The 13080-nt window shown below is 45.4% G+C and overlaps 1 protein-coding gene across 1 annotated transcript in view; it reads left to right on the top strand.

The window, feature by feature from the left end:
- The window catches only part of LOC306927627 (SPRY domain-containing protein 3-like), a 48383-nt gene that overhangs the window by 481 nt on the left and 34822 nt on the right, over positions 1 to 13080 (top strand). Inside the window, exon 2 of the mRNA XM_079507427.1 lies at positions 11059 to 11205. Within this exon, the coding sequence (XP_079363553.1) occupies positions 11084 to 11205 (122 nt within the window). The 5' untranslated portion in view covers positions 11059 to 11083. The remainder of the gene's footprint in view (positions 1 to 11058; positions 11206 to 13080) is intronic.

The raw sequence follows: 13080 nt of genomic DNA, 5'->3' as shown, positions 1-13080 counted from the left end.
ACTCTATCTGGTGTTTAGTGTTCTATAAGGCTGTGGTGGTGACTCTATCTGGTGTTTAGTGTTCTATAAGGCTGTGGTGGTGACTCTATCTGGTGTTTAGTGTTCTATAAGGCTGTGGTGGTGACTCTACCTGGTGTTTAGTGTTCTATAAGGCTGTGGTGGTGACTCTATCTGGTGTTTAGTGTTCTATAAGGCTGTGGTGGTGACTCTACCTGGTGTTTAGTGTTCTATAAGGCTGTGGTGGTGACTCTACCTGGTGTTTAGTGTTCTATAAGGCTGTGGTGGTGACTCTACCTGGTGTTTAGTGTTCTATAAGGCTGTGGTGGTGACTCTATCTGGTGTTTAGTGTTCTATAAGGCTGTGGTGGTGACTCTATCTGGTGTTTAGTGTTCTATAAGGCTGTGGTGGTGACTCTATGACCTGGTGTTTAGTGTTCTATAAGGCTGTGGTGGTGACTCTATGCCCTGGTGTTTAGTGTTCTATAAGGCTGTGGTGGTGACTCTATCTGGTGTTTAGTGTTCTATAAGGCTGTGGTGGTGACTCTATGCCCTGGTGTTTAGTGTTCTATAAGGCTGTGGTGGTGACTATCTGGTGTTTAGTGTTCTATAAGGCTGTGGTGGTGACTCTATCTGGTGTTTAGTGTTCTATAAGGCTGTGGTGGTGACTCTATGACCTGGTGTTTAGTGTTCTATAAGGCTGTGGTGGTGACTCTACCTGGTGTTTAGTGTTCTATAAGGCTGTGGTGGTGACTCTATCTGGTGTTTAGTGTTCTATAAGGCTGTGGTGGTGACTCTATCTGGTGTTTAGTGTTCTATAAGGCTGTGGTGGTGACTCTATCTGGTGTTTAGTGTTCTATAAGGCTGTGGTGGTGACTCTATCTGGTGTTTAGTGTTTTATAAGGCTGTGGTGGTGACTCTATCTGGTGTTTAGTGTTCTATAAGGCTGTGGTGGTGACTCTACCTGGTGTTTAGTGTTCTATAAGGCTGTGGTGGTGACTCTATCTGGTGTTTAGTGTTCTATAAGGCTGTGGTGGTGACTCTATCTGTGATGATGTTAGTGTTCTATAAGGCTGTGGTGGTGACTCTATCTGTGATGATGTTAGTGTTCTATAAGGCTGTGGTGGTGACTCTATCTGTGATGATGTTAGTGTTCTATAAGGCTGTGGTGGTGACTCTATCTGTGATGATGTTAGTGTTCTATAAGGCTGTGGTGGTGACTCTATCTGTGATGATGTTAGTGTTCTATAAGGCTGTCGTGGTGACTCTATCTGTGATGATGTTAGTGTTCTATAAGGCTGTGGTGGTGACTCTACCTGGTGTTTAGTGTTCTATAAGGCTGTGGTGGTGACTATCTGGTGTTTAGTGTTCTATAAGGCTGGGTTGGTGACTCTATGACCTGGTGTTTAGTGTTCTATAAGGCTGTGGTGGTGACTCTATCTGGTGTTTAGTGTTCTATAAGGCTGTGGTGGTGACTCTATGACCTGGTGTTTAGTGTTCTATAAGGCTATGGTGGTGACTCTATCTGGTGTTTAGTGTTCTATAAGGCTGTGGTGGTGACTCTATCTGGTGTTTAGTGTTCTATAAGGCTGTGGTGGTGACTCTATCTGGTGTTTAGTGTTCTATAAGGCTGTGGTGGTGACTCTATCTGGTGTTTAGTGTTCTATAAGGCTGTGGTGGTGACTCTATCTGGTGTTTAGTGTTCTATAAGGCTGTGGTGGTGACTCTATCTGGTGTTTAGTGTTCTATAAGGCTGTGGTGGTGACTCTACCTGGTGTTTAGTGTTCTATAAGGCTGTGGTGGTGACTCTATCTGTGATGATGTTAGTGTTCTATAAGGCTGTGGTGGTGACTCTATCTGTGATGATGTTAGTGTTCTATAAGGCTGTGGTGGTGACTCTATCTGTGATGATGTTAGTGTTCTATAAGGCTGTGGTGGTGACTCTATCTGTGATGATGTTAGTGTTCTATAAGGCTGTGGTGGTGACTCTACCTGGTGTTTAGTGTTCTATAAGGCTGTGGTGGTGACTATCTGGTGTTTAGTGTTCTATAAGGCTGTGGTGGTGACTCTATGACCTGGTGTTTAGTGTTCTATAAGGCTGTGGTGGTGACTCTATCTGGTGTTTAGTGTTCTATAAGGCTGTGGTGGTGACTCTATGACCTGGTGTTTAGTGTTCTATAAGGCTGTGGTGGTGACTCTATCTGGTGTTTAGTGTTCTATAAGGCTGTGGTGGTGACTCTATCTGGTGTTTAGTGTTCTATAAGGCTGTGGTGGTGACTCTATCTGGTGTTTAGTGTTCTATAAGGCTGTGGTGGTGACTCTATCTGGTGTTTAGTGTTCTATAAGGCTGTGGTGGTGACTCTATCTGTGATGATGTTAGTGTTCTATAAGGCTGTGGTGGTGACTCTATCTGGCGTTTAGTGTTCTATCAGGCTGTGGTGGTGACTCTATCTGTGATGATGTTAGTGTTCTATAAGGCTGTGGTGGTGACTCTATCTGTGATGATGTTAGTGTTCTATAAGGCTGTGGTGGTGACTCTATCTGTGATGATGTTAGTGTTCTATAAGGCTGTGGTGGTGACTCTACCTGTGATGATGTTAGTGTTCTATAAGGCTGTGGTGGTGACTCTACCTGTGATGATGTTAGTGTTCTATAAGGCTGTGGTGGTGACTCTATCTGTGATGATGTTAGTGTTCTATAAGGCTGTGGTGGTGACTCTATCTGTGATGATGTTAGTGTTCTATAAGGCTGTGGTGGTGACTCTATCTGTGATGATGTTAGTGTTCTATAAGGCTGTGGTGGTGACTCTACCTGTGATGATGTTAGTGTTCTATAAGGCTGTGGTGGTGACTCTACCTGTGATGATGTTAGTGTTCTATAAGGCTGTGGTGGTGACTCTATCTGTGATGATGTTAGTGTTCTATAAGGCTGTGGTGGTGACTCTACCTGTGATGATGTTAGTGTTCTATAAGGCTGTGGTGGTGACTCTACCTGGTGTTTAGTGTTCTATAAGGCTGTGGTGGTGACTCTATCTGTGATGATGTTAGTGTTCTATAAGGCTGTGGTGGTGACTCTATCTGTGATGATGTTAGTGTTCTATAAGGCTGTGGTGGTGACTCTATCTGCGATGATGTTAGTGTTCTATAAGGTTGTGGTGGTGACTATCTGTGATGATGTTAGTGTTCTATAAGGCTGTGGTGGTGACTCTATCTGTGATGATGTTAGTGTTCTATAAGGCTGTGGTGGTGACTCTACCTGTGATGATGTTAGTGTTCTATAAGGCTGTGGTGGTGACTCTATCTGTGATGATGTTAGTGTTCTATAAGGCTGTGGTGGTGACTACCTGGTGTTTAGTGTTCTATAAGGCTGTGGTGGTGACTCTATCTGGTGTTTAGTGTTCTATAAGGCTGTGGTGGTGACTCTATCTGTGATGATGTTAGTGTTCTATAAGGCTGTGGTGGTGACTCTATCTGTGATGATGTTAGTGTTTTATAAGGCTGTGGTGGTGACTCTATCTGTGATGATGTTAGTGTTCTATAAGGCTGTGGTGGTGACTCTATCTGTGATGATGTTAGTGTTCTATAAGGCTGTGGTGGTGACTCTATCTGTGATGATGTTAGTGTTCTATAAGGCTGTGGTGGTGACTCTACCTGGTGTTTAGTGTTATATAAGGCTGTGGTGAGGACTCTATGACCTGGTGTTTAGTGTTCTATAAGGCTGTGGTGGTGACTCTATGACCTGGTGTTTAGTGTTCTATAAGGCTGTGGTGGTGACTCTATGACCTGGTGTTTAGTGTTCTATAAGGCTGTGGTGGTGACTCTATGACCTGGTGTTTAGTGTTCTATAAGGCTGTGGTGGTGACTCTATCTGGTGTTTAGTGTTCTATAAGGCTGTGGTGGTGACTCTATGACCTGGTGTTTAGTGTTCTATAAGGCTGTGGTGGTGACTCTATGACCTGGTGTTTACTGTTCTATAAGGCTGTGGTGGTGACTCTATCTGGTGTTTAGTGTTCTATAAGGCTGTGGTGGTGACTCTATGACCTGGTGTTTAGTGTTCTATAAGGCTGTGGTGGTGACTCTATGACCTGGTGTTTAGTGTTCTATAAGGCTGTGGTGGTGACTCTATGACCTGGTGTTTAGTGTTCTATAAGGCTGTGGTGGTGACTCTATGACCTGGTGTTTAGTGTTCTATAAGGCTGTGGTGGTGACTCTACCTGGTGTTTAGTGTTCTATAAGGCTGTGGTGGTGACTCTACCTGGTGTTTAGTGTTCTATAAGGCTGTGGTGGTGACTCTATGACCTGGTGTTTAGTGTTCTATAAGGCTGTGGTGGTGACTCTACCTGGTGTTTAGTGTTCTATAAGGCTGTGGTGGTGACTCTATCTGGTGTTTAGTGTTCTATAAGGCTGTGGTGGTGACTCTACCTGGTGTTTAGTGTTCTATAAGGCTGTGGTGGTGACTCTATCTGGTGTTTAGTGTTCTATAAGGCTGTGGTGGTGACTCTATCTGGTGTTTAGTGTTCTATAAGGCTGTGGTGGTGACTCTATCTGGTGTTTAGTGTTCTATAAGGCTGTGGTGGTGACTCTATGACCTGGTGTTTAGTGTTCTATAAGGCTGTGGTGGTGACTCTATCTGGTGTTTAGTGTTCTATAAGGCTGTGGTTGTGACTCTATCTGGTGTTTAGTGTTCTATAAGGCTGTGGTGGTGACTCTATCTGGTGTTTAGTGTTCTATAAGGCTGTGGTGGTGACTCTATCTGGTGTTTAGTGTTCTATAAGGCTGTGGTGGTGACTCTATCTGGTGTTTAGTGTTCTATAAGGCTGTGGTGGTGACTCTATGACCTGGTGTTTAGTGTTCTATAAGGCTGTGGTGGTGACTCTATGACCTGGTGTTTAGTGTTCTATAAGGCTGTGGTGGTGACTCTATCTGGTGTTTCGTGTTCTATAAGGCTGTGGTGGTGACTCTATCTGGTGTTTAGTGTTCTATAAGGCTGTAGTGGTGACTCTACCTGGTGTTTAGTGTTCTATAAGGCTGTGGTGGTGACTCTATCTGGTGTTTAGTGTTCTATAAGGCTGTGGTGGTGACTCTATCTGGTGTTTAGTGTTCTATAAGGCTGTGGTGGTGACTCTATGACCTGGTGTTTAGTGTTCTATAAGGCTGTGGTGGTGACTCTACCTGTGATGATGTTAGTGTTCTATAAGGCTGTGGTGGTGACTCTATCTGTGATGATGTTAGTGTTCTATAAGGCTGTGGTGGTGACTCTATCTGTGATGATGTTAGTGTTCTATAAGGCTGTGGTGGTGACTCTATGACCTGGTGTTTAGTGTTCTATAAGGCTGTGGTGGTGACTCTATCTGGTGTTTAGTGTTCTATAAGGCTGTGGTGGTGACTCTATCTGGTGTTTAGTGTTCTATAAGGCTGTGGTGGTGACTCTATCTGGTGTTTAGTGTTCTATAAGGCTGTGGTGGTGACTCTATCTGGTGTTTAGTGTTCTATAAGGCTGTGGTGGTGACTCTATCTGGTGTTTAGTGTTCTATAAGGCTGTGGTGGTGACTCTATCTGGTGTTTAGTGTTCTATAAGGCTGTGGTGGTGACTCTACCTGTGATGATGTTGTGAAACTTTTTGGCAACAAACACATGTTTTTACTCGATGCTGTAATGCCAGCTTGACGGCGTCGCTCGCCGACAAAACAGCCGGCTTTTACCTTTTAAATATAGGCTAATACAACTCTTATATTATAGCCCAGTGAGTGTCTTACATATAACTATATTTTATAGCCCAGTCAGTGTCTTACATATAACTATATTTTATAGCCCAGTCAGTGTCTTACATATAACTATATTTTATAGCCCAGTCAGTGCCGTGTGGGGCTCAAAAGACCTCAGTCTAAAATGAAACATGTTTTCATTTTATAGAATGACAGAAGTTCTGTTGCTGCTTGAAATCAGAGCAGTGTTTACCAGAATGTGCTGTTTTCACTGTCGCTACACTGAAACATATATAACAACACGTCGCTACACTGAAACATATATAACAACACGTGTGAACCCAATATGACATTCAGAGATAGGTATTTGGCATACAAATTGAGGTAGCCTTGGTGGTCAAGTTAACCCTGACCTGTATTTGACCTGTGGTCAAGTTAACCCTGACCTGTATTTGACCTGTGGTCAAGTTAACCCTGACCTGTATTTGACCGATGGGCAAGTTAAACCATTCTAGGCAGGAACCCCTTTTGGTGTTTTAAGCATTATGTTATACTTTAGCTATTGAAAAATAGCAGATCTACAAGCTCGAGCTTGTAGGTCTGCTATTTTTGAAAAATCGTGAAAATGTCAAATCTTTGCTTCTGGGGGGGGGGGGGGGGGGGGGGGGGGCTGGGGTCCCTGGAACAACATGTTTTCAGATGGGGGTCGGCGGCCAATTACATATAATCTTGGGGGTCCTTGACATGACATAGTTTGAGAACCATTAGAATCGTCCTCTGGTCAAATTGGGTTAAACTTGACCTGTGGGCAACTTCCTGTCGGCAACTTCCTCTGAGACCTTAGCGGCAACCAACCCCTGATCATTAATATTCTTCACGTCACGTGGAATATAACAAAAGCATTAAAATGAACTCCCTGAATAAGAACCCAATCGCTTGAACAACCAGGACCCCGGGTTTCTTCACTGGTCCTCAACAACCAGGACCCTGTGTTTCTTCACTGGTCCTCAACAACCAGGACCCCGGGTTTCTTCACTGGTCCTCAACAACCAGGACCCTGTGTTTCTTCACTGGTCCTGAACAACCAGGACCCTGTGTTTCTTCACTGGTCCTGAACAACCAGGACCCTGTGTTTCTTCACTGGTCCTCAACAACCAGGACCCCGGGTTTCTTCACTGGTCCTCAACAACCAGGACCCTGTGTTTCTTCACTGGTCCTGAACAACCAGTACCCTGTGTTTCTTCACTGGTCCTCAACAACCAGGACCCCGGGTTTCTTCACTGGTCCTCAACAACCAGGACCCCGTGTTTCTTCACTGGTCCTCAAAGCAACCAGGACCCTGTGTTTCTTCACTGGTCCTGAACAACCAGGACCCCGTGTTTCTTCACTGGTCCTGCCTCAACAACCAGGAACCTGTGTTTCTTCACTGGTCCTCAACAACCAGGACCCTGTGTTTCTTCACTGGTCCTGCCTCAAAGCAACCAGGACCCTGTGTTTCTTCACTGGTCCTGCCTCAACAACCAGGACCCTGTGTTTCTTCACTGGTCCTGCCTCAACAACCAGGACCCTGTGTTTCTTCACTGGTCCTGCCTCAACAACCAGGACCCTGTGTTTCTTCACTGGTCCTCAACAACCAGGACCCCGTGTTTCTTCACTGGTCCTCAACAACCAGGACCTCGTGTTTCTTCACTGGTCCTCAAAGCAACCAGGACCCTGTGTTTCTTCACTGGTCCTGCCTCAACAACCAGGAACCTGTGTTTCTTCACTGGTCCTCAACAACCAGGACCCTGTGTTTCTTCACTGGTCCTCAACAACCAGGACCCTGTGTTTCTTCACTGGTCCTGAACAACCAGTACCCTGTGTTTCTTCACTGGTCCTCAACAACCAGGACCCCGGGTTTCTTCACTGGTCCTCAACAACCAGGACCCCGTGTTTCTTCACTGGTCCTCAAAGCAACCAGGACCCTGTGTTTCTTCACTGGTCCTGAACAACCAGGACCCCGTGTTTCTTCACTGGTCCTGCCTCAACAACCAGGAACCTGTGTTTCTTCACTGGTCCTCAACAACCAGGACCCTGTGTTTCTTCACTGGTCCTGCCTCAAAGCAACCAGGACCCTGTGTTTCTTCACTGGTCCTGCCTCAACAACCAGGACCCTGTGTTTCTTCACTGGTCCTGCCTCAACAACCAGGACCCTGTGTTTCTTCACTGGTCCTGCCTCAACAACCAGGACCCTGTGTTTCTTCACTGGTCCTCAACAACCAGGACCCCGTGTTTCTTCACTGGTCCTCAACAACCAGGACCTCGTGTTTCTTCACTGGTCCTCAAAGCAACCAGGACCCTGTGTTTCTTCACTGGTCCTGCCTCAACAACCAGGAACCTGTGTTTCTTCACTGGTCCTCAACAACCAGGACCCTGTGTTTCTTCACTGGTCCTCAACAACCAGGACCCTGTGTTTCTTCACTGGTCCTGCCTCAACAACCAGGACCCCGTGTTTCTTCACTGGTCCTGCCTCAACAACCAGGACCCTGTGTTTCTTCACTGGTCCTGCCTCAACAACCAGGACCCTGTGTTTCTTCACTGGTCCTCAAAGCAACCAGGACCCTGTGTTTCTTCACTGGTCCTGCCTCAACAACCAGGACCCTGTGTTTCTTCACTGGTCCTGCCTCAACAACCAGGACCCTGTGTTTCTTCACTGGTCCTCAACAACCAGGACCCTGTGTTTCTTCACTGGTCCTGCCTCAACAACCAGGACCCTGTGTTTCTTCACTGGTCCTCAACAACCAGGACCCCGTGTTTCTTCACTGGTCCTCAACAACCAGGACCCTGTGTTTCTTCACTGGTCCTCAACAACCAGGACCCCGTGTTTCTTCACTGGTCCTCAACAACCAGGACCCTGTGTTTCTTCACTGGTCCTCAACAACCAGGACCCCGTGTTTCTTCACTGGTCCTCAACGACCAGGACCCTGTGTTTCTTCACTGGTCCTCAACGACCAGGACCCTGTGTTTCTTCACTGGTCCTGCCTCAACAACCAGGACCCTGTGTTTCTTCACTGGTCCTGCCTCAACACCCAGGACCCTGTTTCTTCACTGGTCCTGCCTCAACAACCAGGACCCTGTGTTTCTTCACTGGTCCTGAACAACCAGGACCCCGTGTTTCTTCACTGGTCCTCAACAACCAGGACCCCGTGTTTCTTCACTGGTCCTCAACAACCAGGACCCCGTGTTTCTTCACTGTTCCTCAACAACCAGGACCCTGTGTTTCTTCACTGGTCCTCAACAACCAGGACCCTGTGTTTCTTCACTGGTCCTCAACAACCAGGACCCTGTGTTTCTTCACTGGTCCTCAACAACCAGGACCCTGTGTTTCTTCACTGGTCCTCAACAACCAGGACCCTGTGTTTCTTCACTGGTCCTCAACAACCAGGACCCTGTGTTTCTTCACTGGTCCTGCCTCAACAACCAGGACCCTGTGTTTCTTCACTGGTCCTGCCTCAACAACCAGGACCCTGTGTTTCTTCACTGGTCCTGCCTCAACAACCAGGACCCTGTGTTTCTTCACTGGTCCTGAACAACCAGGACCCCGTGTTTCTTCACTGGTCCTCAACAACCAGGACCCCCGTGGTTCTTCACTGGTCATCACTAGGGACACATGATGTCATCGCTAGGGACACATGATGTCATCACTAGGGACACATGATGTCATCACTAGGGACACATGATGTCATCGCTAGGGACACATGCTTCAGTAAGCAGGAACTGGGGATGGCAATGAAGGACCGGGAAGTCTGGCGTAGCATTGTGGAATCCATGATCTCGACCGCGGTCACTCAAATCTTTGCCCCAGAAGCAAAGATTTGAGTTAAAAACGCTCTGAAAGAATTTTCAAAAGATTTTCGCCACATTTGAACAATTTTTCAAAAATAGAAGATCTACAAGTAGCACGGCACTCTGTGCCACGCTACGATCTTGTAGGTCTGCTATTTTTCAACAGCTAAAGTATAACCTAATGCTTAAAACAACAACAGGGGTTTCCGTCCAAGTCCCTATTCTGGGGGTAACATTAGCCAAAAAATAGCAGATCTACAAGCTCACAACGTGTCCGATACAGGAGTCCCTGGTTGGTGATGGCTAGACTGAGACTCTCACATGGAATGGACTCGCGTCACACAGAGAGGCTAAATATCTTGGGTACTGTTGCTTCTCAAGGCGACTCCCATTTAGGCCTGACGTCAAAATTAAAAAAAAAATCTTCTAAATCATGACAGTTTTCTGAAATATCTCATGTTTCTATATCAGTGGTGCTCAATATTTCATGTCAAGGACCCCAAAAATGATATGTAATTTGCCACCAACCCCCATCTGAATATATGTTGTTCCTCCAGGGACCTCCCAGAAGCAAAGATTTTAGTTAAACGTTCGCTGTGAAAGAATATATATTCAAAGCCACATTTTCATGATTTTTGAAAAATAGCAGACCTACAAGTGCCGCACTATGAGCTTGTAGATCTGCTATTTTTATAGCAGATGCACATTTTGGCACCATTCAAACGTGCTGATAACGGATGATTTCGCCGTTCCAATGCAGAGATAACGGTCGAATCCGCTGGAGAGAACGCAGTAAACACCACATCCCATGGCTGTCAATGGTGGCATTTAGACAGTCATCCCATGGCTATCAATGGTGGCATTAAGACAGTCATCCCATGGCTGTCAATGGTGGCATTTAGACAGTCATCCCATGGCTGTCAATGGTGGCATTTAGACAGTCATCCCATGGCTGTCAATGGTGGCATTTAGACAGTCATCCCATGGCTGTCAATGGTGGCATTTAGACAGTCATCCCATGGCTGTCAATGGTGGCATTAAGACAGTCGAGGCCACGATGGCGATGAGATAGATTAGAATCTTTTTCTCTCCCCTCTACCAGATTGTAAATGTTATGATGATGGCAACAAGAATGGCATCTCTCTCTCCCCTACCAGACTGTAGTGACATCATCACAACAACATGAATGGCATCTCTCTGTCCCCTACCAGACTGTAGTGACATCATCACAACAACATGAATTACATCTCTCTCTCCCCTACCAGACTGTAGTGACATCATCACAACAACATGAATGACATCTCTCTGTCCCCTACCAGACTGTAGTGACATCATCACAACAACAAGAATGGCATCTCTATCTCCCCTACCAGACTGTAGTGACATCATCACAACAACATGAATGACATCTCTCTCTCCCCTACCAGACTGTAGTGACATCATCACAACAACATGAATGACATCTCTCTCTCCCCTACCAGACTGTAGTGACATCATCACAACAACATGAATGACATCTCTCTCCCCTACCAGACTGTAGTGACATCATCACAACAACATGGATGACATCAATCATCACTATCTGAAGTGGCGGCGGAGGATCAGAGATCTGCGTGAGGTTCGAGCCGTGAGGTTCAGGGAGAGGTTCAGACGCATGATGAAGGACGGAGATTTACTGAGGTGAGTTCTGATTGGATGATGAAGGACGGAGACTTACTGAGGTGAGTTCTGATTGGATGATGAAGGACGGAGACTTACTGAGGTGAGTTCTGATTGGATGATGAAGGAAAATAAACATATACAGTGAGGGGGAAAAGGGGTGGGCGGTGGGGGGGATTCAGATTTTACGGGGGCCAGTTTCGAATTGCAGCCATCCGTAGGTGCCCTTTGAGAGCGGTTTTGAAGGAGTCAAGGGATTTGCATGTCTTAATGACTGTTGGTAGGGCGGTCCACATTTTGGTGGCATAGGAAATTAATTTAGTCCCTTGTTTGTGCCGAATCTGAGGAATGATGAAGGACAGACTGGTGAGACATGATGAATAGGGGTGGGACGATATGGGTACCTCACGATACGATATATATATCGCGATATTAGGTCCTCGGTAACGATAATATCACGATATTCGATATATTGCGATATATCGATATATTGTATGAAATTTCATCAACGATATATCACGATATCTGCAACTACAAAATACTGAACTGAAAAAGCGCTATTTCCGTGCTCGGACACAGGGAGGGACACACACATAGCTGTCTATAGTGGTTGCACCACTCAAACACTAAATTAATACTCAATAAACTCCCCCTTTGCCTCATGCCCTCATCATAATACCTCACAAACACCACCAACTGACCATTATCACTGGTATCATCATAATACCTCACAAACACCACCAACTGACCATTATCACTGGTATCATCATAATACCTCACAAACACCACCAACTGACCATTATCACTGGTATCATCATATAAATACCTCACAAACACCACCAACTGACCATTATCACTGGTATCATCATAATACCTCACAAACACCACCAACTGACCATTATCACTGGTATCATCATAATACCTCACAAACACCACCAACTGACCATTATCACTGGTATCATCATAATACCTCACAAACACCACCAACTGACCATTATCACTGGTATCATCATAATACCTCACAAACACCACCAACTGACCATTATCACTGGTATCATCATATAAATACCTCACAAACACCACCAACTGACCATTATCACTGGTATCATCATATAAATACCTCACAAACACCACCAACTGACCATTATCACTGGTATCATCATAATACCTCACAAACACCACCAACTGACCATTATCACTGGTATCATCATAATACCTCACAAACACCACCAACTGACCATTATCACTGGTATCATCATAATACCTCACAAACACCACCAACTGACCATTATCACTGGTATCATCATATAAATACCTCACAAACACCACCAACTGACCATTATCACTGGTATCATCATCATAATACCTCACAAACACCACCAACTGACCATTATCACTGGTATCATCATAATACCTCACAAACACCACCAACTGACCATTATCACTGGTATCATAATACCTCACAAACACCACCAACTGACCATTATCACTGGTATCATCATAATACCTCACAAACACCACCAACTGACCATTATCACTGGTATCATCATAATACCTCACAAACACCACCAACTGACCATTATCACTGGTATCATCATAATACCTCACAAACACCACCAACTGACCATTATCACTGGTATCATCATAATACCTCACAAACACCACCAACTGACCATTATCACTGGTGTCATCATCATAATACCTCACAAACACCACCAACTGACCATTATCACTGGTGTCAGTGGACTTGTCCGCTGCTGGGGTAATGTATTCTGTATTCTGTATTCCCACAAAGCTGTTTGGACATTAAATCACCATCCAGTAATTCAGTACTTCTGGTTGCTGTGGAATCTGAGAGTGGGATTGGCTTTATTTTAGCTGTCATTTCCTCCTTTT

This window comes from Electrona antarctica (assembly GCF_951216825.1).
Source record: "Electrona antarctica genome assembly, chromosome: 8".
Lineage (NCBI taxonomy): Eukaryota > Metazoa > Chordata > Actinopteri > Myctophiformes > Myctophidae > Electrona > Electrona antarctica.
The sequence above is the reverse complement of the archived record's forward strand: the minus strand, read 5'-3'. Positions and strand labels throughout refer to the sequence as shown.